This window comes from Chiloscyllium plagiosum, chromosome 13 (assembly GCF_004010195.1).
Source record: "Chiloscyllium plagiosum isolate BGI_BamShark_2017 chromosome 13, ASM401019v2, whole genome shotgun sequence".
NCBI classification, from domain to species: domain Eukaryota; kingdom Metazoa; phylum Chordata; class Chondrichthyes; order Orectolobiformes; family Hemiscylliidae; genus Chiloscyllium; species Chiloscyllium plagiosum.
Window position 1 is genome coordinate 36007791 of NC_057722.1, and position 24494 is coordinate 36032284.

Consider the following 24494-nt stretch of genomic DNA (forward strand, 5'->3'; position numbering starts at 1 on the left):
TCAGGTCCACGCCCCCCTACGACCCACCCTCACATCCTGGCAATTTCTCCTGCCACCGCAGGAACTGTAAAACCTCCTCCCTCCCCTCTATCCAAAGCCCTAAAGGAGCCTTCCACATCCATCAAAGTTTTACTTGCACATCCACTAATATCATTTATTGTATCCGTTGCTCCCGATGCGGTCTCCTCTACATTGGGGAGACTGGGTGCCTCCTAGCAGAGTGCTTTAGGAAACATCTCCGGGACACCCGCACCAATCAGCCAAACTGCCCCGTGGCCCAACATTTCAACTTCCCCTCCCACTCTGCCGAGGACATGGAGGTCCTGGGCCTCCTTCACCGCCGCTCCCTCACCACCAGACGCCTGGAGGAAGAACGCCTCATCTTCCGCCTCTGAACACTTCAACCCCAGGGCATCAATGTAGACTTCAACAGTTTCCTCATTTCCCCTTTCCCCCACCTCACCCTCGTTCTAAACTTCCAGCTCAGCACTGTCCCCATGACTTGTCCGGACTTGTTCTACCTGCCTATCTCTTTTTTCACCTATCCACTCCACCCTCTCCTCCCTGACCTATCACCTTCATCCCCTCCCCCACTCACCCATTGTACTCTATGCTACTTTCACCCTACCCCCACCCTCCTCTAGCTTATCTCTCCACGCTTCAGGCTCACTGCCTTTATTCCTGATGAAGGGCTTTTGCCCGAAACGTCGATTTTGAAGCTCCTTGGATGCTGCCTGAACTGCTGTGCTCTTCCAGCACCACTAATCCAGAATCTGGAAGTCAATGTAGGTCACTGGGGATGAAGGGTGAGTGGGGCTTGATGTGATGCGCACATGCCGAGTTTTGGATAACCTCAAGTTTGGAGGATAGAATTCAGGAGACAAGCTAAGAATTTCTGATTGAAACTTTGTGTTGGATGCTGAGATGATCATGATCTGCAGATATAATTTTTATTTCATGAAATTTTTATCTACTATAAAATAATTTTCAAGTTTGCTGTCACTTCCTCAGAGCTGAAAGAGGTCGAAAGTTGGTATTATTTTATAGTTTTGACAGAGGTGGAGGAGGATCCAGGGACAGGTGATGCAATGGAGGCCCAGTACAAAAGACAAAGGGGTTGCCAATTAGATTGAAAGAGAAACAGATATAAAAATAGTGCAGATTATGGTGTGGAAGAATGTAAATGCTCTCTCAGTAGAGAGCAAAGTAAACGAGACACAAACAAGGTAGTAATGGGGTAGAGGGGACTGCAAGAAAAATGGAAGACAGGCATGATGTGGTCAGGCTTTGAAGGTGTGGAATTCGAGTCCTATCAGCTGTAAAGTGCCTGATCCAAAAATGACATGTTCACCAAATTTGTGTCATGCTTTGTTGGAACATTGTAGAAGGCCCAGGGCAGAAATGTTAGAAAGAGAGTAGGTTGGCTTCTTTCAAACCCTTAAATCCTGATGAAGTCATATCAGGCTTTAAATGTTAATTCTATTTTTTTCCCCCTGCGAATGCCTGTTTCTCCAGCATTTACTGTATTTGTTTCAGATTCCTTTTATTAAAATAAAAGGAAAAATTGACTGTTTATGAATCCTTCCTTCTCATTATACAAAATAAACACATCTAGGCAGCCATTATCGATTAAGCAATATCATGCCAGAAAGTGAAAAATATCATTAATGTTTGTCAGATTGTCTCATTGAAGTTTATGTGGGATTTTTGTATGATTTGAACTCGAACCAAAATATAGATTGTTAGTTGACTTTCCAAAAACAGAACCAGAAGTTCCGGTCTGTATCAAATAAAAACAGAAATTGGTGGAGAAACTCAGCAAACCTGGCAGTCTTTGTGGAAAGAGAACATATTTAACATTTAAGTTCTGAAGAAGGGTCACTAGACTGGAAATATTAACTCTATTCTCCCTCCACAGATGCTGCCAACACTGCTGAGTTTCTCTAGCAATTTCTGTCTTTTATTTGTTTTAGATCTCCAGCAGTTCTTTGTTTTATTCTGATCTCCATTCTTAACTTCAAGTAACCAAGCAATTATAGATATCGGGGTCTATGCTTTTGCAGCCTAATGTCCTGTTCTTTGTATTTAAAGTCTGTATGTCTGTTTAATTATTGAACCTTTGCAGCAAAATGAAGAGCTCTAATTCATTTGATGCTTCTACTAATAAGAAACCATATATGATTGGCTATATGCAAAATAATTGGTGATTTAATAAATTTATAAAACTAGGTTTGTTTGTTAGATTCAATAATTTAATATGATTGTATATACAAAAAATGCTCTAAAGTATTTACTTCAGTATGAAATGATAAACATTGATCAATAATGAAAGTTTTGTGACTTTTTTTCTCCTTTTCACAGTTTACTAAATTTAATAGTGCTCTGGAGATACCTGATAGCTTTATTGAAAAACATGTTAAACTTCGAGGGAGAGTGCATCATGTAACAAGATATGGACTAGAAGTAGAGCATGTTCCCATTACACTTCCTTTTGGTTCATTTCTACAGAGAAGTAAGTTAATGCTTGGTATTCGAGGATAACATAAATGTGAATTGCAGAATTAACTTAATTTTAAAATTTCAGAGACCCTATTATAATGCATTGATAGCATCCCTACCCCTGGATCGGGAGGCCAGAGTTCAAACCCTACTACTCCAGAGGTGTGTAATAACATCTCCGAACACATTGATTAGAAACATAGGTTAGCTTGGTGTTAAAATGGTCCTTGTGATACCCCCAAATGTGACTGACTCTACTCATGTTGAAACTACATGAACATAATTCAAACTGCACAAATAAGTAATGTAGATTTATTTGGTGTGATTTCATTTGATGAAGTTCACTAAAGTCCATGTGCATTTTACAGAAAATGCACAGTCAACTTGATAAAGTGAGCTATTTGAATTTTAATAAGGTAGTAACTCATAAGATAGTTATGATACATTATTGAGTGAATTAGTTGACTAATATTTTAATCCTGTTAGCCAAGTTTTGATTGGGCTTTGTGTGCTTGAAATACTTGAAAACAAGTGGCAGTGTCTTGCTGTTTACAATGCCAGCACAGAATTTTGTCATTTTTAAGCCATAGATTTTCAAATGGAGCTCTTGGACTTCCTGCTGGGATCATGCAGGATGTATATAATATCTTGTTTTTAAATATTTGCCATAATGTTCTGTGGTTGACACTTTAGTTAATTGTTTACATAAATTTTAACACAAAAGCTTAGAATTAATGTTTATAGTCCACAACTGGTTCAGAAGAGGCTTTCTGTATACTATCCAATGCAACGTTATTACCATTTCTGAGCAGTTAATAGCATAAGCCTCCAAAACTGTTCTGTTCTTGTGTGTATATATATTTATTAAAAGATACACAATATACTAGTTTTTTTTTGGATGTGTATAGGGAATGCTTTCTATGTATTTGAACGTTTGCTTTATCATTTGTTTTGTGTAGCTTTACTTTTGTTAAACCAGTATAATAGTTAATGTGAAATAAATTATGAGGATGCATACTTGCTGTATTCAATCTCTGGTGTTGGCGTGGTGACTTCTAAAACAGCATCTGAGATTTGTTCCTCTGGATTGCTTAGGCCCAAATCAATGCAATAACATGATTTATGTAATTTGCTGTTTTTCTAATCTAGCTACATGATAATTGGCTGATCAATTTGCCTACATGACAAAAATAATTGGGTTTGAAATGAGTAATTCATTGAAGTGAAGCTCTTTGAGATATTCTGGTGTTTTCATATGATTAAATTCATTAGTACCTGTGATCAGTTAGCCACTACAGGAATCTTATGAGAGATGATATTTTGTTTTATGTAAACATTTCCTTTATCTGGTGTTTTTAAATATATAACTATATATTTTAGTTATAAATTAACTTGAAATAAGAACAATAATATATTTTATTTAGTTCTATGTGATGCATGTAAAGTGGCCATTGTTTCTAAGAAATTGTCCCTTGTCAAAAGTGGTTTTGGAATGAGTTTCAATGACTGGAAATTTTAACATTTGCTCCACAAGTTGTTGTCATAATTTTTTTTCTTTTGTTTCTAATGTTGATCATACCTATCTGCTTTCTTATGTAGGGTGTCAATCAAATGTTGTTAAGGCCATGTTGGTACTAGTAGAAGCTCATTAAGATCCATGAGCTGTCTTTCTCTTAGCTCCTATCTAATCTGTGTATTACCTCCATTTTCCTGCATTTTTTAACTTTGCTTATGGAATTTAGACATATCTCTGGCCAGGTCAGCATTTATTGCATTAATTTTTCCAGAGAAGGAAATATTGAGCTGCCCTCTTGAGACATGACTGTTCTTGTGGTGTAGAAGAACCTATGATGCTGTTAGGAAGTTTAGGATTTTGATCCAGTGACAGTAAAGGACTGATAATATAATTCCAAGTCAGAATGATGTGTTGCTTGGAAAGGAACTTGCAGGTTGTGGTCCCATGCATCTGTTTAAGCTGATAGAGGTCATGGGGTCTGGAAGATGTTTTCAAAGGAGCCTTAGTGAATTATTTCATTACGTTTTGTCAGTGTATACATGACAACCGCTGTGCATCAGTGATGAAGAGAGTGCATGTTGAAGATACTGGATGCCAGTCAAACAGCATCTGTACCCTGGATGGTGTCAAACTTCTTCAGTGTTGAGATGTCCTCCTCAAGGAAGAAAGGAATCTTCCATCACACTCTTGAATTATACCTTCCAGATGGTGGACAAGTACTGGAGTGACAGAAGGTGGTTTACTTATTGCAGAATTTCTAGTCTCTGATTTGCTTTCGCAGCAAAAGTATTTTTTTATAGCTGGTCCAGTTCGGTTTCTAGTCAGTTGAACTCACAGGATCTTAATAGTGGCGGCTTCAGCAATGGTAATGCTGTTGAGCCCTAAGGGACGATGGTTAGATTCTCTCTTATTAATGATGATCATTGCCTGGCACTTATGTAGTGTGCCATTTGCCATTCATCTTCCTAAGCCTGAAACCAAAAGATAAAATGCTGGAAAATCTCAGCAGGTCTGGCAGCATCTGTAAGGAGAGAAAAGAGCTGACGTTTCGAGTCTAACTGACCCATAGTCAACTTTGACAAAGGGTCAGTTAGACTCGAAATGTCGGCTCTTTTCTCTCCTTACAGATGCTGCCAGACCTGCTGAGATTTTCCAGCATTTTATCTTTTGGTTTCAGATTCCAGCATCCGCAGTAATTTGCTTTTATTCCCAAGCCTGAATGTTGTTCAGATCTTGCGTTTAGATATATTATCTAAGGGGTCATGAATGATGATAATTATTGTGCAATCATTAGGAAATATGACCACTTCTGACATTATGATGGATAAGTGGTCATTGTTAAAGCAGCTGAATATGATCAGGCTTAGGGCACAATAATGAGGAACTCCTGCAGAGATGTCCTGGGACTAAGATGATTGATATCCCAAAAATCACTACCAGCTTCATTTTTATTGGGCAGGACTCCAGCCAGCAGAGAGTTTTCCTTCTGATTCCCAATGACTCCAGTTTTGCTAGGGTTCTTCAATACTGTACTCTGTTAAATGCTACTTTGATGTCAACGGCAGTCACTTTCAGCTCACCATTTGAATTTTGCTCTTTTGACTATGTTTGGACCAAGACTATATTGAGATCAGAGCCGACTGACCTGGGGGAACCCAAATGCAGTGTCGGTGAGCAAGGTATCCTTTTCAAATGTCACTTGATAGAACTTCAGTGACACTTTTCACAACTTTACTGACGATTGAAAGTAAAATGATAGAATATCTGATTGGTTAGGTTGGATTTGCCTTGGTTTTTGCATGTCATATACCTGAGTAACTTTTCACATTGTTGGATAGGTTGCCAGTTTTGGAGTTGTACTTAAACAGCTTGGCTATGGGCAACTTGGTTTTGGAGCACTGGTCTTCAGTACTACTGCCAGAATGTTGTCAGGACCCATAGAACTTTGCAATATCAATCATCTTGATATCACATGGAGTGATTTGCATTGGTTGAAGATTGACACCTGTGATGCTGGGTATGTCAAATACTACGATATATTATCTATTGACATTTCTAGCTGAAGATGGTTTCAACTGCTTCAGCCTTGTCTTTTGCACTGATGACCCTGCGACCCTTCCCCCACATTATCCCAGTCACAAGCCTCCAACTCGGCAATTCCCTCTTGACCTGTCCATCACCTTTCACATTTATCCTCTCCTCCATCCTCTGCGACCTATCATCTTCTCCCCCACCTCCATCTACCTATTGCATTCTCAGCTACCTTCCTCTCAATCCCAGCCCCCTCACATTTATCTCTCAGCTTCCTGGCCCATAAGCCTTATTCCTGATGAAGAACTCATGCCCAAAACGACGATTCTCCTGCTCCTCCGATGCACCTGTTGTGCTTTCCCAGCACTCTAGTCTCGACTCTGATCTCCAGCATCTGCAGTCCTCACTTTCTCTTAGGAAAATCATGTTCACATTATCAGACTATTATACATGTATGTTTCTTGGAATAACCCCTCAATATCCATGGTATTTTGGATTGGTATACCATTAAGAGAATAAATGTAAAATGGTTCTGTGTTTCCATCAGGCAAAACAGTCAAGTAATCTTTGGCACATTTAAATGCTGGTGCTGTCTTCTCCTTCATGGAAATTTACAATCTCTGTTCCTTCTATTAGAGCCCAGCCTCATCAACATATTTGTTTTAGTGAATACCCATCTTCTTCAATGACTGCCTTCAGATAGATGGGATTCATCAACTGCTTCTGCATTAATACTGGTTCACTGCTCATTTTTAAATGCGCAGATAACAATGTCCCTTAAAATGGTCAAATCATCCACAACTAATGTTTAAAACTATTTGACTGAGCATACTCACCCTGCTCCTTCTATAAGTCTTTATATATGCTATTTGTTTTTACTTGGATGACCATCTAACTAAGACGCTAGTTTTGGTATTGCATCCAAACAATCATGAGTCTTTTCCATCTTCTGCATTGTGCTGCTTCTGGACTAACTTATCCTGTTCACACTTTAGATCAAAGTTCTCAAAGTGGTAACACCTTTTTTTGTCACTGGTACTACAGATTGTTCCCATTGTCACAGGAGGTAACTCAAGCAATATCGACTGCTTGTTCTCCAGCCTTAAAACATTTTAACACCCAGTGAAACTGGATGAATTATTTTTAAACTGCTTTCTTAGCAGCACCAGATTCATTCGCACCATCTGCTAGATATTTCTGATTTGTGCTTGAGTGATTGCATGATAATACAGCATTTTATCTTGAGTTGGTTCAAAAAAGATCCAAACAGATCATAAAAATGTGAAATTTGGAGTAGAAGAAGGCTATTCATTTTCCACTCCACTGCATTCGCTGCACCATTCATTTAGATCACTGATCTGTTTATGTTTCAAATTCCATATTCTGTCCCCTCTTGATTTTTGTTAGTTAATTGAATCGATCTGCGTCCATCTTCAAAATATTCAGGCTGAGGCAGAGAATTCTGAACTTGCATAGCAGCTGAGAGGGAAAAATCTCCTCTCTGTCCTAAAACAATGCCCCTAGTCCTGGACTCACCCATATATTAGAATAGAATCTCTACAGTGTGGGAACACACCATTCTGCCCAACAAGTCCACACTGACCCTCCAAAAAACATCCCATACAGACCAATCCTCCAACCCTAATCCTGTAACCCTGCATTTCCCATGGTTAATGCACCTAACCTACAAACATCCCTGAACACAATGTGTAATTTAGCACGTTCAATCCATCTAACTTGCACATCTTCGGACTGTGGGAGGAAACCAGAGCACCTGGCGGAAATCCATGCAGACATGGGGAGAATATACAAACTGCACGTACATAGTCACCTGATAGTGGAATCAAACCTGTGTTCCTCATGCTGTGAAGCAGCAGTGCTAACCACTGAGCCACCATGCCACCCATCATGTCCTTGTCAAGACCAGTCAGGACCTTTTTACTCTTCTAAACACTAGTGGGAATAAGCCTTGTCTGTCCAACCTTTTACTCATAAGACAGCCTGCTCATTCTGGTTAACAATCTCATAAACATTCCCTGAACTGCCTCAAATGCATTTACATCCTTCCTTAAATAAAGTGACTAAAACTGCAAATGGTATTCTATATGGTTACATGATCTGATGTTGGATCATGTCAGATCAATGTCAAGAATGTGGTGCTGGAAAAGCACAGCAGGTCAGGCAGCACCAGAGGAGAATCGACATTTCTGGCATAAGCCCTTCATCAGGAAACCTGATCACGTCATCACGTCATATCAATGTTAACCATTAGCATGACCAATGACAATAGTGCACAAAAATGTACAAATGTAAATGGTGTTGTAAATCAAAAAAAGGTGCAAACATCTCGGTGACTTTAAAGCAAAATGATATGAAGACGGGCAACTTTGTGAAGACCTACTACAGCAATCTTTGTTTTAGTCGGCACCTTATGAACTGGTAGTCCAGATGAACTGGCAAAAACTATAAGCCTGAAATTCTGCAAGCTTACTGGAAGCGATATCTGAGTAGTCAGTTGAAGGTGCAAGAGAGACGACTCTCCTGGTAATTTTTATTTAAGGCAAAGTTGCATTATTATTTAAGTGATTTATGCTGTAATTAAGTATAACAGTGATGTGTATACCACCTGCATTATATTTCTATTACTTAGTGTATGGTTTACATTGATTATGTGGATCGCTTGATCAACCCGAATAGTTAATCAACCAATACACCCCTGGTCCCATAGGTGCTGGTTAATAAAAGTTTGCTAACTGGTTTAGCAAACACAGTTCTATACTTTATACTGATGTATTGTTTTTCTCAGCTTTTGCTCTGCATTTCTAATATGAGTTTCAAAGCTGATGTCCCAGCGTCTATTAGCTTGATGATTCCTTCACAAGATGCTGTTCTTGCAGCAAAGTTAAAAATGACACAAAGCCATGTTATAGTCCAAGCAGATTTATTTGAAAGCACTAGCTTTTGTAGCACTGCTCCTTCATCAGGTGGCAGGAGCAGCACTCCGAAAGCTAGTGCTTTCAAATAAACCTGTTGGACTATAACCTGGTATTGTGTGATTTTTAACTTTGTACACCACAGTCCAACACCAGCATCTCCAAATCATTTTTTTATTTCAAAAACATACTTTATTCATAAAATATTTTGATGATTTGTACAATTGGTCATGCCAAACATACGTAAACATTCCATTTCTTTGCATATAGAGATAGAGTAATCATTCGTATATACAGGTCTGTACGTTTACTATCCATATATTATCCAAATCATTCTTTCAGCCAGACATCCTATGCTTACACTGATTCTCTACATGTTGAACAGTGCCAAAATAGTATCTATTTTGGCCATAGCTCTTTATGATATCAGTGAAAAAATGAATTATTATAGGTTTTAACTTGACTGGCTTTATTTCTTCCACTTATACACTTGCTGGTATGGTGTTTTGCTGTCATTTGAGTATTAGTCTATTTACATTATTAATTAGCAATTAACAGCTCAGGATCCATTCATTCAAGCTCTCGCTGATAGGCTAGATACATAACTGGAAAAAGAGCGAGTTGACCTGAGAATACCTCTTCATGTCAACTTTCAGTATGTCTTCCTGTAAATTCCCCATTCAAATAAGAGGAAAAGAGTTGATCTAAGGTGATTGAGCCCTGTAATATCTGTTCAAGTCTCAGATACTCCACAAAACACAGAATATTCTCCTTAATTCTTGGACTTGGATGCTCTCAAAAAGGTTGTTATTTGTGGGCGTGCAAAATAGAGTAAAACCCAAAATCTTTTAAAGGGACACAAGTTATTTTAATTGTATATGAAGTGCATTTTATCTCAATTATTTTCTCATAAATACATATGTTTTCCTCAGGGCAGTCAAATGGTCTACTGATGGTTCGATTGGCTGGCTTGCAAATGACTGATGAAGGCAAAGTGTGGTTAAAAGAGCAAATCAAACCTTCTCACGTTGTTTGGTTCCAACCTCTAAGGCGGGAGAATTCTTTTATTGATTCTATTGTAAGATTAAACAAAGTAAGTCTATGTTTCAGATGGACAAGTTTATATTTCTGATTCAACTCATGTTATTGTTACATTATGCTTTAGAAGACCAAAACAAGCAAACTTTTGCTGTGGGTTAGCTTGAGCTCTGAGAATTGTTCAAGAAAATGACATCATACTAGGCAAACATGTAGTTATTTTTCCTTTTGATACTAAGAATCTGATCTTCTATAATGCTATAGAATTAAAATATTAAATGAAATAGTCATATAAGTGACTTTTCAAAGGCTTAAATTAGTTAATTTGATTTGCATGAATATTGCTTATTACAATCCATTATGGCTAATTCAAAGGAATTTTGGGTCCAACAAAACTTGTTTAGTAATCAAAATTACCTAACATCAATACAATATCAAGAAAATGTATATTTTAAAAAATCAATTAATCCCATGAATTTTAATTTAAAATTGCAACATTTAAAATAAATTAAACAGTGATGTGGAGTTGAAACAGTTGCAAAGTGAAGGGGATTACATTGTGAGCAGCAAAATATTCCTTTTACCATTTAATCTTACCTCTCTTCCATCTTGCATTAGATGTTCCTTTTTGTTAAAACCTATTATAGCATTTTCCAATTTTGATGAAGAGTCCAACCTAAAACATTAGCTGCTTAATGTTTGACCTCAGTAATTCTAGCATTTTCTGTTGATAGTGTTGTGAAGTTGGTGTGTGTAAAATTGTAAAATGGGGGAAAGCATTACATGGTCCCTTTAAAGATGTTTTTTTTTCAGTGCTTAGAGTTAAAATGGATGTCTGAACAGCAGTTTAAAATGCAGGTGCACAGAGAATGCCCAAATTGAAACATTTTATATTGAACAGTCAAGCAGCATTTTTACCAATTAGCAAGTCCTTTTTGAATTTAGCCAATCAATTTAAATCAAGCCCTTAAATATTTAAAACCAATTAAATTTAAATCTGATGGTTTTGACTACCTAGAACCAGTCTAATTGATTGTAAAGAAATCAATAGGTCATCAAGGCTATAAAAGATGAGGGCACTTGGAAAATCGGAGAGAGCCAACTACCTCTGAAGAAGGGTTAAAACTTTCGGATCTCTCAAAGAAAGCATCATCTAATTAATAAAGATGAAACAGTACTCTTAGCTAATATTCCCGACAGCAGAATTCACAGAAAGAACATTTCTGACAGAAAAACTGACACGAGAATTGAATGGAGAGAGATGTTCCTGAAAGATGATCAGTGGAGAAGGCGAGGAGCATTTCAGAAGCCGAATTAGAATTGTAATTTCGAGAGTCTAAATTCTATTGTTTTCTTACAGTATATAAGTGGGACTTGTATTTATTGAATCAGTATATCATTACGATTTTGTTTTATTAAGGAATAGTTAGTAATCACAGGGGAATTCTTCAGTTTGTTAGTGGTTCCGTTAATTTCCTCACTGTTGGAGTTAGATAAATACTCTACAATCAAGTTAAAATGTAAGAGAAAGGATTTCATTTCAGTTAACCACTCCTTCATAACAGTTTCTTTTTGGGGGGAGAGCGGTACGAGGTAGGTTATAACATTTTTCGCACTTTCATAGATTATGAGACGAGGCGAGCTTCTCTGGATGTTTCTGTTTTAGTCATCAGAGTTAGGGGAGGGGGGTCGACGTTTACTTCATAACAATAGTTAAAGAATCGTTTCAGCATCAGTCCCTGACTCCTTTTCATTTTGATTCTTTTCCAGTTAATATAAATACTTCCAAATTTAGTTTTTTGAGGGTTTTCTTTTATGATATTTTGTTCTAACAGACTGCTAGACTTAGAAACTGCAAAGGATAGGCTCACTTATAAGCAAGATTAATTGTTTGAATTCTGCTAACAAGTTTACTTCTGCAGCTGCATCTCTTCCAGATATTTCATTTTGCCATGTGTTTTTTTTTTAAAATATAACTTAACCATCTATAATGTCAGCATGTCTTTGGGACACCTGACTCAATTCTTAATGAATTTCCGTATACCTCCTCATGCATTTTGCCTTAATTCCCTCTAACTGCTAGCCTCTGCTTCCTTCTACTTAAATTTATTTCTTGTAACTATCTTTTTTTTTAATCACTTTTCATTATTAAAAGAGTTTTGTAGCAAAAGGTATTCAGGTGTCATGGTATTATATGGTTCCTACTAGATTTAATTGTGGGAACTCATTTTAAAGAGTTTGGGCAATGCACTATAACAGAGATGCCAAATGTTCTATGCCTTAAAGTGGCATGTGATGATTTGAAATGTTTGAGTGAGACACAATACAAATAGCCTTCGTAGACACATTTTTATTACTATTGCACAGTTTTGCAAGTAAATCTTAGATTTGGCTAATTGCAAAAGCTTTTTTGGAAGGTTTTATTTGCCACAAGGCCTAGTGAGTCTTTTTGCCATATCTTACCAAATTCTCTTCATTTAGCTTTTTATGGTACTCCTGTCATCTGATTCTAGCTTATTTGGACACACATTATTGCTGGAGCAACTTGTCACAGCCAAGATGTTATGGGATTAAATGGCATTCCTGGTGCCACACCATCTCTAAAAGGCCATTGTTCAAGTGGTGTTAGTTCGGAGCTTCTCTGAATATTTGCCACAGACATGGCTGATGAAGGAAAATTGACATGTTGTTTGCATGCATGCACTAGAAGGTCCTGCTGGTAGGGACTTTATCTTTGTTCAGCAGCAGCAGAGGAGGCCACGACATCATACTATGCCGACCTGGTCTGAGGATTCCACCCAGGTCCGTGCAGTTTCAGCTGTCTGGCCGAATGTATAGCAATATTGGAAGAAGATCAGTGACCTTCTCTACTCTACCAGTGATCTTTCTTTCCAATACAATTCACTCTATCTCTGCTAGTGTATTCACCTCCCACTGAGGCTCATACTTCACCACACTCACTATTATCTCTTCCCTCATTTGTTTTGAATGTTACAAACTTGAGCTGCATCTCAGTACACTTAATGATTGTTCTGTTATTAATTTCCATCCAGTATTCTCTGAGGAAATTCCCTACAGGTCATTCTGATATAACGTGACAGTTGTGTTCCTCTGCAACCTAGAAAACTGTGCTGTAGAAAACTGCTATAGGAAATCGTGCCATAGAAGATGACTAATAGAAAATCACTATACCCATTCAGCAGAAAGTTCACATTATCTACAATTCGTCAGTTGCATTATAGCCAATTTGTGCTGATGAAATGCGCATTATAGCAGAATGACCTGTATTTATTCCACAATCTCATGTTGAGAGTGTGTTTGCAAGTCTCTTGTGTTGATTCAATACACTGCAACAATTCACAAAAGCTCCCTCCAAAGCCGCATGCTCACCCAAAAGAGTAAGGGAAACAGATGTTTCAGAACACTATCACCTGCAAGTTCACTTTCATGTCTCATATCCTTATGTGAAACTATAATGCCTTTTCCTCCTCATTGCTGGATTAAAATCCTGGACTCCCTAACAGCTGTTTGGGTTCCTACACCACAGGACTGCAATGATTCAAGAAGGAAACTCACCACTGCCGTCTCCAGGGCAATTGGTGAAGGGCAATAATACCTCGCCAAAGCAGCAGTGCCCTCATTCGCTTGAACAAACATTAAAATTCTCTTTGTCGAATTCAGGGGAGAATTTGGTTTTCATGTTTCTTCACATTAAAGTTACACATGATCACTACTGTGAAGGCAAATTGGAAGTATTGATAATGTAACATGCCATTTCAAACTTTATAACTGCTAGTTTAAATAGAATTTAATTGCAATTTCTTTACTTTTAGAGTATATTTTTCTCAGTCTCTCTGAATGAAGAGATTTTAAGGAGAGGCCTTGGACGAGCAGTTAACATTGAGGGCCTACAATCAAATCCTAAACTGTACTGGAGATTACAGTCAAAGTTGCTTAAAGCAGAACTAAAAGCCATAAGAAAAGGTAAAGGCATCTGGAAAGAAGCCACTTTATTAGAAACAATCTCAAATAATCTTCAGAAGTCCAAGATTCTGCATAATCTAGATAATCTTAAATCCTGGGTCAGTTCTTTCAGAAAAAAATAATTTATTCAGTTGTAGCAGAAGCTTATAAAGTTAAATTTCTACAATAAATACAACTACTTTGTCATCCTTAAGTGTTACAGATATAAGGTATGTTATCTTTGTTTAAGAGAGAGAGACTCATTTTACAATGCAAAATGTTGTGTCTCAACTTGCTGGTTTATTTAGCCTGTACATTAGCTTTACTCTTTTCACGTTAGTGCTTTTCTTTGACTGATAGAATAATAATCTACTGCAGCAAGACAACTTGGGTACTGGAGCCAAGCTTTGTATTATCTAATAAAGGAATCAGTGGAGCCAAATAGTTTACTTGTGCCTTCCATCTTGTGACCTTTAATTAAACATAGCAAGACACAGGTAAAAGGATACACAAAAGAACAATTATTGAGAGAGACACCTAAAAACTGGAATTTCATCTTAATATTTGCATATAGTACATAGTCTGAAATGCTAAATCCCCTCCTGAAGTTTTCCATCTGTCCTAAGACTTGCCTTAAGAAATGTAAACATATCATGCATTCGGCATATTTTCTCCTTTTATTCTCCTGCTACTGCTGTTAAGTAGATTTGAGAAATGCAGTTTGCTACACTCTGCTTTTGCTGAGAATGGTTTGAAATGTAACAGGTGTTTAGATTGCAGACCTCTTAAGTGATCAGAATTGCATGCTAGTATGTGAAAGACGGATTTTATAAACAAATGATTGAAGTTGTCTCCTGTTACTAAAACCTGCCTTGGTATGCATTCCTTTCATGCTGTTGAATGGAGTGCTCGCTCTCTCCATTTTGAGAGCACCTGAAAATTTTGTAATCTTCGATTATAGAGCATTGGAAAACAAGCAAGAGACAAAAAGAAGTCCAAAAATTCATTATTGACACTGTATTTCTCAAAATACTTAAATATTCTATCAATTTATCATACAATTAACTCCTAAATTAGAGGTACCTAAAGGATATGCATTGGGTGTCCTTTAATTGCAGACCTGTGTAATTTTGAAGCTGTCATTACAGATTAGCTAATTATTCTAGGATTGGGGGTATATCTCCAACAGTATTTTTTCCCCACCCCGATTGAGATTGTGCTTATTGCTAAAGGCCTGCCTGCAGGATATGATTTCAGTTCATTTTCTGTCTTGAATTCTTAATTCATTGCCATCCTTAAATTCTTTCCCTTTGAGAGCAATAGCATGATTTTTGTATCTGTAGCTGTGGCAACCTGGATAGGGCAAGGAGGCTGGCAGAGGAATGGAATGCATGGCAATTTCCAGAACAATGTACAGGAGGATGAATATACTGCAGATTCTTCTGAGATATCTGTCTCTCTGTGCTGCAGCTAGTTATGTTTGAAGTGTTAAGGAGTGAGCACAGTAGGTTGATAGGTTATGTCAGTAGCTGCTATGCTGGTGGAGTAAGGTTGCCAACTCTGGTTTGAACTAAACTTGGAAATTTGATCACGTGGAGTCTGATCATGCACTATCATATCAGATCAGGTGACATCTACAAATATTGGTTTTGCCATCTGTAAACTGTGGGCCAGTGAAATCACAGTATGTGCAAGAAGTTCCAAGAACCAGGAGGCCATTCAAAAGCAGACACAGAGACAAACTTGAAGATGAAGGAAAGAGTGAAACAATTCTCTCCAATTCCCTTCCTATTCTTCACATTCTCATGCCCCAAAAAACCTCTCAAAAATCCCAACAACTCCCTTCAACTCCCAATGTCAGGCCTCCAGTTTTAACTTGCCCTCATACCTTGCTGTTCATCGTATTTTTAATGTAAAGGAGATCTGTTTACTTCAGTTGATTTCTTTGTTGATTCTATCTTTATGGTAGAGCTGTGCAAATAAGAGTTTCTCAGACACTGTGCATTGCACAGAATTTTTTTTTTCTAATCTGCTGCCTTGTAATTATCCTATGTGCTCAGTGTTTAATGTTGAAAATGGGCTTGGTACATTGAAGTTGCCCATAGTTTGTATTATCCAAATGCTTGCAGTTTCAAGGGAAAATAGGAACAGTGGGGAGGCCATTTGGCCCCTCAAGGGTATTCTGCCATTTAATGAGATTGTGGCTGATCTGTGGTCTAATACCCACTTTTGGTCCATATCCCTTTAATACTTTTAGTTTATTAAAAAAAATCTGTCTCTGATTTAAATTAAGAACTAATCTAGCATCAACTGCCATTTGTGGAAAAGAATGCCAAACCCCTGTCACCCTTTTTGTGTGTAGAAGTGCTTTCTAATATGTCTGCTGAACAGTCTTGCCCAAATTCACAGACTATGCCCTCTATTTCTAGAGGGTCACTACATAGCAAAGTGCAAGTTATCTGATACTGTTAGTGACCATGTATTGGGAGTGTCCATCTGTATATGTTTTGCTGTGAAATAGGGTTGTATTGAGTGCTTCACTTTAAAAAGATGAATGCGACACACTGTAATAAATGTGCCTAGTTCAGAGGATTCAACTGAATAATGTTAAAGTGCGTTTCATCTACCAGAGTAGCTCCAACATTACTCGTTTCCAGTCCTAGTTAGAAACACCAAAGTTATTCAACATGAGCCTTCCTTGGAGTGATTCATCTTTTAATTTTAATTTTAAAGTCTGCAATGTAACATACAAGAGACACTTAATATGTTTTTTTGTAACTGTTTTTTCTCATAAATGTCTGTATGCATTGTAAAAGAAAGCCTGTATTTTTTTAAATCAATAAACAGTGCTAATATGTTGTAAAGATTTTTTTTGTATCTTTCTATAAATGACTTAAAGGGTTTAAAAAAAACAGAACGAGGCCTTCCAGCTCATGGAAGGGTGATTCTTCTTAAACTATTTGCAATACAACATTACAGGCTTCTTTGTTATGTTAGTGCAAGGAATTGAAATACCTTTATCCACCATGGGATACAGCCTCAAAAATTGAGAAAGGACACCAACTAGCCCACCCAACCAAAATATGCACGTCACCTTTTGCCACAGTTTTGGTGGCTCAGTGGTTAGCACTGCTGCCTCACAGCACCGGGGTCCCAGGTTCGATTCCAGCCACGGGGGACTGTCTGTGTAGAGTTTGCACATTCTCCCTGTGTCTGTGTGGGTTTCCTCCGGGTGCTCTGGTTTCCTCTCACAGTCCAAACATGTGCAAGTCAGATGAATTGGCCTTGTTAAATTGCCCATAGTGTTCGGTGCATTAGTCAGAGGGGAAAATGGGTCTGGGTGGGTTACTCTTCAGAGGGTCGGTATGGACTGGTTGGGCCCAATGGCCTGCTTCCACACTGTAGGGAATCGAATCGAATCTAATCTAATTGTTTGTTCCTGTCAACTTGGCTTCTAATGCATATTCCTATTTTTGAGTGTTGTAGTCCACTATTTGAAGCTAATTGAACTGTAGCTTTGAAGAAAGGCAAAATACTTTAAATACTGAAAATATGAAACAGACACAATGCTGGAGAATCTCAACAGATTTGGTAGCATCCACGAAGAGAGAAACAGAGTTAAAGTTTCAAGCCAGGTATGACTCTGACTTTGGTTTCTGATCAAGATGGAATTGAACAATGCAAAATTAGAATCTGAGTCTACAGAACACCCAATAGTTGACCCTCCACCTCTTCAAGACCTATCCATTAGTCAAATGGCCAAATATTTGACTTTATGGCCATTCTTGAATGAAGACACACTTTCTACGCTTAGTAATCATATTTCAGGCCTAAGAACAAATTGAAGAAAATTTACATGCCCAGCTTTTCAATGCTTAGTTCATATAGGAATGCCAAAGATTGTGCAGAAAGTACAATATTACAATGGCAAAATTTTGATAGCTTTAATCACATTTTGACACGTACCTATTCTGCATTGTGTTTGAGATAATAGTATCATGCTTGGGAGGAACAACGGCTGTGCCAGAAGATCATAAAAACAATGGGAGAATGAGTATACTATTCAACCCATTGGGCCTGACCCTTTTAATAAATCAAGACTCACATAATTGTCGGCTTTTCTACTATCCTGCCTGCGCCCTCATCCACATTTCCATAACTCCTGATTACGCTATTTGTGTTATGGACCACACCAGACACCCTCAAAACATTTCAAGAAGGTAGCCCAGACCCAAACTTTGCTAGTTGCTTTAAGTAGGTGGACTGTGGATTTCGAGGAATGATGCAGCTGGTCAAGTTTTAGTTAGTTTTAAGCAAAACACTTTGGTTATGTTTCATTCGGTAATCTTGTAAATAAAGAAGAACAGAATACCAAATAACTTGACCTATCCGAAAACCTAACAGATCATCCCAACTTCATGATGCTGTTCCAACACTTGCAACAATCCCCATGAACGCCCTTGGCACAAAAGGTAAAATCAAACACTGGGTCTTACAGGAGAGAAGTCAGAGAGAGAGGAGGATCAGCCTGCTTCTTTGGGGTCCAGAATGTTTTCAACACTACTGCTAAAAACCAAACCAAACCAGAGAAAAGCTGAGCATGGATGAACTGGCCAGTCCCTTTTCATTGTAGAAGTGTTTGTTTTCAAACATGAAAGCCTGTTGCCTGAGGCAGTATCTGTTAGCTATAATTAAACTGGCCCTAAAACCCTTCAACTTAGACTTCTCGGAGTCTGTGTCTTTTATGACCTCTCTGGAAAAAAAAATGGACAACATAACCTTGTTAAAGGAGCAACTTTGTCACATTTGTCACAAGTCTGCCTAACTCATCGTTGAATATATTTAATGACTTGTCTTCCACTGCTTTTGGAATAGAATTCAACAGACCTAAAGATAGAAGAAAAAAATTCTCAACTCCATCTTAAACCTTTAGAGTATTATGTGCCATTCTGGAATGCACACCACAGGATGGCTATGTTAGCACTGGAGAGGGCACAGAGGAGATTTACCAGGATGTTGCCAGGGCTACCAAGTTATAGTTGTGGAGAGAGATTGGACACATTGGGATTGTTCTCCGTAGTGCAGAGAAAGTTGAGATGTATAAAATTACGAAGAGCCTAGATAGAGCAGTTAGGAAGAAACTTTTCTCCTTGATGCAGGGATCAATGACAAATGTTTAGATTTAAGGTAAGGACAGAAGGTTTTGAGGAAAAACGTTTTCTGCTAGAGGGTTGGGAATCTGGAACTCATTTCCTATAGGCATGGTAGAGTTAGAAACCCTCAACATTTCAGAAAGATTTAGAAATGTGCTCGTAATGCCAAGACATACAAGGCTATGGGCTGAGTGCAGAAAATGTGTTTAGAAAATTAGCTGCTTGTTTTTGACTGACATGGACATAAAGGGCTGCAAGGCCATATATATCTCTATAATTCTAAAATTCCCCACAAGAAAAAAAAGGATCTCAACATCTACCCTGTCCAGCCCCTTTAGGATCTTGTGCTTCAATAATCATTGCCATTTGCTACTAGGTTTTTGCTTTATGTTTGGAACAACTATAAATTAATTTGTAGAAATTGATTGCTATGATTAGTTACAACTCCTGGCTGAGGACCAGGAAGTTGGGAGAGGAGAATTACCTGGACCTTGGCCTTTCTTCAGCTGGCAATTTCTATGCTGGTGTTTTGAAGTGGGCTAACATTGAAACAACTTATTAAAGAACTACAGACTTACCTAAGGTTTGTAGATGTATCTCAAAGCTTTCTTTACTATAATGATCGATAGTCTACAGTTTCACAATGAATTACTTTGAAAGTGTAATTATCTCAGGCAAGTTAAGTAACAGTAACTTAAACCTTTAAAGCAGTAGTAAACCAAGTATTCATTAAACCTCAAGAGATGAAATATAATATATTTATAATAGTATACACCCAAAAATCTTCCTCAACTTCTTTAAAAATATTAGAACCAAGCTGACTTTGTGCTATCTATGTTTCTAATAAATATTTGTTCAATAATAGGATCATTCAGAAATTATAGAAATATTAATGATCAAGTGTTAATCCATTGGGCATGTACTAAAGTTGTAAGATGCAAATCTCAGTTTGCATTGGCGAATACAGTTTCCAAAAAAATTGGGCATTCGTAACATTTATTTGCTTTTGAACTGCAGCTCGTGGATAAGTTCCAGATTGTATCTTATGTGAAGCACATTGCAACATTTTTCTGTATTAAAGACTTGGCATACAATTTTCTAGCTTTAAGAACAACTTTATGGAGAGCTTAGTAATGATGAGGCAGTGTTAATGTAATGGGCTTACAGTTTTTGTCGATGTGAAATTTACTGCATTAGGCTTGAAAGTTATCAACAGGAAGAAGACATTCGTTATAGCAATGCAATATTTTGTGCAATTTGTTAGAAAAATGGCTTCAATTTATAAAACAGCTAGGAAGATACAAAAGAATCTTAACTTACAAGATAGATCTTTCTGGAAGAGATGTAAGTACTGACAAAAACCTCTTAAAAGCTGAGGTCAAACCATTCTAGAATGAGATGGCAGTGGCAATGAGGGTGATGTCTCATCACTCGAACAGAAGAATAAGTCAAGAAAAAAGTAATTATCTGAAAAGATAAGAACCAATGCTGTCCTCTCTAATCATCTTCACCTCATGGGGTTCAATGCATTGGTCATTCTTATTTCTTTTGAAGTAGAACTGATCTTTTGTGCTACTCCACGTTTCAAAGATTTTCTACTTCACTAATTTGCAATAAACATCTCCATCTTCCTTCACAAACTTTACCACTGCAGCTTTAAAAATTTGTTACCTACTGCCACAAGTTAATGCCTGAATTCCTATAGATTCAGTTGTTTGAATACCTTCAACTTAAGCATGAATTCATGTTTCTAGTGAGTAGGTAGCTTCTGACGTTTATATAAAAGAGTGACTGGAAGGAGCATTGCAGATTTATTCTTAAATCTAACCTCTCATGAAGGTTCATTCACCTCTCGGGGTAACTCAAGGGTCTAGATATAGAATATAATTGGACTGGTTGACCTGTGAAAGCTGTAGCTTATAGGTTTTAAATCCTTTCATGTGCCCCAATCTCCATCACAAAAACCCAAGCTTCTTTTAGTTTATATCTAATCCATTTGAAGCAAAAATAATCTGGAGGACAATGGTTGGGATGAGGAGAAGGAAAGAAATTATTTTTGTTAAAGATATCCCATAGGAGGTAGTGTAGTAGTGATATGGAAGTGATACTTCGAGGATGCAAAAGGAATGAAGAGTGGATGAGTATACGTCTGCATCCCAACAGAAGTCATAAAGAGCACTATTCCATACTGAGAGTTATTGGATATCTGATATCCTGCCTGAAAAGAAGGATGTTTGAGAAATGACATACTTACCTGGGATCACTAAGCTGAGCTACGAATGTGTAGGTGGTGACAATTTTGAACCTTGATTCTGCAATCCTCATATGAGTAAGATTTAACATAATGTAGTAGCTTCAATGGTGTCTGATTGTCCCCACTTCAGAAGTAGGAGAAAGTGAAGACTGCAGGTGGTGGAGAGTCAGAGTCGACATTCTTAATGAAGGGCTTATGCCCGAAACATTGACTGTCCTGCTGCTTGGATGCTGCCTGATCTGCTGTGTTTTTTTCCTGTGCCACACTTTTCGAACTCCACTTCAAAAGTTGTTAATTACAAGTCTTCTTGTGTGGCAAGCTTTCAAATGTGTGGAATTTGTGTACACTGTAGGTGAGACAAGTCAGCTTGCAAATTATTTCCAGGAACAAGTTATGATGAGAGAAAGTTATCATGACTCTGTGAACCTTTTGTATTGAGAGTACATCTTCTAGTATCGGTTCTCAGGTGGCAGCTAGGAAATGCATTTTTGGAGACATGGAAAGATGGTGAAAGAAATTCCTAGTTTGAATAGTTTTGCAAGGAGTAATAATAGTTGAAAAGTTAGGAATTTTGGAAATGGAATAAAATAAAAAATTACTGCTTGAGTTTGCTGAGTTATTTTTACACTCTATGACTTGGCTTTGATTAAAAGGATTTATGATATTCAGTAATAAATATGACACAGGCTTTTGGGCAAGTTTAAATCAAGATAAATCCATATTCAGATAATATCTCAGAATGTAAACTCCAGACACTCAATTTCCTATGCACAGGTACACGTTCAAGCAAGGATTCTAGAGAACAAAGCATGTAACTAGATCATTAACAAGAAGCAAATTGCATTCTGATTCAGATTCATAGAGTCAGAGAGCCCTATAGCACGGAGACAAGCCCTTCAGCCTATACTGGTCCATTACGATCAAAATGTCCATCCATGTTAAACCATTTCCCTACACTTGGCCTCTAAACCTTCCTGTCCATGTATTTGTCCAAATGCCTTTTAAATGTATTTAATATACCCAAGTCAACCACTTCCATAAGATTCCACCCCCCCCCCCCCAAACTCAGTCTCCTATGCTCTAAAAAGAAAAGTTCTAGCTTGTCCAACCTCTCCCCATATCTCAGCCAATCGAGTCCTGGCAATATCCTTGTAGATTTCTCTTTCCAGTTTAATATACCAAGGTGACCAAAACTGAACACAATACTCCAAGTGTGGCCTCACCAACATGCTGTACAACTGCAACATAACTTCCCAACTTCTTTACTCAGTGCCCTGACTGATGAAGACCAATGTGCCTAAAACCTTCTTCACTACCCTGTCCACCTGTGACTTCACCTACGGAGAACTGCACTTGAGCTTCAAGGTCCCTCTGTCCCATTAGACACCTTAAGGCACTTCCATCACTGTGAAACTCCTACCTTGATTTGACTTTCCAAAATGCAAGACCTCATAATTATCTATATTAAACTCCATTTAAAGTGTACACAGGATGGGCATCAGTGGATTTCTTGTTGAAGTATTTTTATGGAAGTTGTCAGTCTTTGGATTTCCAGATAAGATTACAGCCAGATTTCTATAGAGCCAATATTTTCATGTGAGAACTAGTTGGTCCCTTTGCATTGTCTGAGTAGACTGGATTTAGCAGAGTTCTGCTCTTTCAGTTGGAGGAATTGACTCTCTGATCTGGTTTGTTTTCCAGATTGACTGATTTCCCCTGGTCTGGGTAATAAAACTATTCTTTGTTCTTTGTAGCCTTTTCAGTCACAAGATTAATACTTGGAAATAGGGAGGACTGCAGATGCTGGAAAGTCAGAGTCGATAAAATGTGGAGCTGGAAAAGCACAGCAGGTCAAGCAACATCAGAAGAACAGGAGAGTCAATGTTTCGGGTAGCACCCTTCATCAGGACTGAGTCAAAGGAGTGTAGAAGAAAGGTTGAATGCAGAAGCCCAAGCATCTACATTCATTGCACTTTTAATACCCGAATGGAGCTGATAATTTAGGATAAAATGTGGTTATTAATATTCACGTTCTTTGATTTTTTTAATATACATTTTGATTATTTTCCTTTTAGTAAATACCTGGGTTTTTGGAATCTAAACAAATAACAAGTGCAATATCAAGTTGACCTCATCTTAATTTCCTTAGAAGCTGTCAAAGTCTGCATCACTCTCTGCTGGTCTGTATTCTACTACTTTAAGATTGGCTTGTTGATTTTTTTTTAAGAATTTCTTTTATACTTTCTATGCTACAAACGAGGAGTTGCTTATCATAAGACAATGTCAGAAAGGATGTCCATTTGTTAGTCTCTATTTGAACTCCTGTAACTCACTAAATCAAAAGAAAAAAAACTGAAAAAAGTAAAGGCAGGGTTTTGATCTAGTGACGGTGAAGGAACAGCAATATATTTCCAAGTCAGAATGGTGAGTGGAAGTTGGATATGGTGGTGTTTTCATGTATCTGCAGCCCTTGTCCCTCTAGGTGGAAGTGTTTATGGGTTTGGAAGATGCTGTCAAAGGATCTTTGGTGAATTTCTGCAGGACACCTTGCACATACTGCTGTTACTGAGTGTCAGTGGTGGAGGAAGTGCATGCTCGTGGATGTACTGCCAATTAAGCTGGCTGCGTTGTCATGGATGGTGTCGAGCTTCTTGATTGTTGTTGGACCTGTACCCAGGCAGATGGGGGTATTCCATCACACTTTTAACATGTGCTTTGTAGATGGTGGACAGGCTTTGGGGATTCAGGAGATTAGTTACTCACCACAGTATTCCTAGCCTCTGACCTGTAGCCACTGCGTTTATGTGGCATGTCCAGTTAAATTTCTAGTAACTCCCAGGAAATTGATAGTGGGGGATTCAGTGATGGTAACACCATTGAATGTCAAGGGGTGGTAGTTACATTGTCTTTTATTGGAGATAGTAATTGCCTGCATTTGTGTGACACAAATGTTACTTGCCACTTGCCAGCCCAAGTCTGGGTATTATCCAGATGTTGCATGTGAAAATGGATTGCTTCATTATCTGAGGAGATATGATTCCGTGAGTATGACTACGTTAGGCTGTTGTTTGACTAATCTGTGAGACAGCTCTCCCGATTTTGGCACC

At 37.9% G+C, this 24494-nt stretch overlaps 1 protein-coding gene across 1 annotated transcript in view; it reads left to right on the top strand.

Moving 5' to 3' along the window:
* The window catches only part of c18h3orf33 (c18h3orf33 homolog (H. sapiens)), a 17775-nt gene extending 3353 nt beyond the window's left edge, over positions 1-14422 (top strand). The window contains exons 3-5 of the mRNA XM_043702188.1: positions 2362-2512; positions 9912-10072; positions 13851-14422. Coding sequence (XP_043558123.1) covers positions 2362-2512; positions 9912-10072; positions 13851-14123 — 585 coding nt within the window. The 3' untranslated portion in view covers positions 14124-14422. The remainder of the gene's footprint in view (positions 1-2361; positions 2513-9911; positions 10073-13850) is intronic.
* Positions 14423-24494: the final 10072 nt, after the last annotated feature.